Below are 223 nucleotides of genomic sequence, written 5' to 3' on the forward strand. Positions count from 1 at the left end.
GTCTCCCGCCGTGGCGTTCAGCTTCAGCGCTGGACAGAGTGGGGCGGCCCCGGCGGCAACGCCGTTCGGCTCTTCGCTGACACAGAGCGCGCTGGGGGCGCAGAACCAGAGCACACCCTTCGCCTTCAGCACGCCCAGCAACCCCATGTTTGGAGGTGAGTCAGGGTGGATGCACCTTCGCGGGGCTGAAGGGCAGGGCTGGATTCAGGCAGCAGATTTCCTG

At 66.4% G+C, this 223-nt stretch overlaps 1 protein-coding gene across 1 annotated transcript in view; it reads left to right on the forward strand.

The window, feature by feature from the left end:
• Positions 1-223, forward strand: part of LOC104462237 (nuclear envelope pore membrane protein POM 121-like) — a gene marked incomplete at both ends in the record, with an annotated part of 10,212 nt that overhangs the window by 8,128 nt on the left and 1,861 nt on the right. Inside the window, one exon of the mRNA XM_010074101.1 lies at positions 22-155. Within this exon, the coding sequence (XP_010072403.1) occupies positions 22-155 (134 nt within the window). The remainder of the gene's footprint in view (positions 1-21; positions 156-223) is intronic.

This window comes from Pterocles gutturalis, unplaced genomic scaffold (assembly GCF_000699245.1).
Source record: "Pterocles gutturalis isolate BGI_N339 unplaced genomic scaffold, ASM69924v1 scaffold6482, whole genome shotgun sequence".
Lineage (NCBI taxonomy): Eukaryota > Metazoa > Chordata > Aves > Pterocliformes > Pteroclidae > Pterocles > Pterocles gutturalis.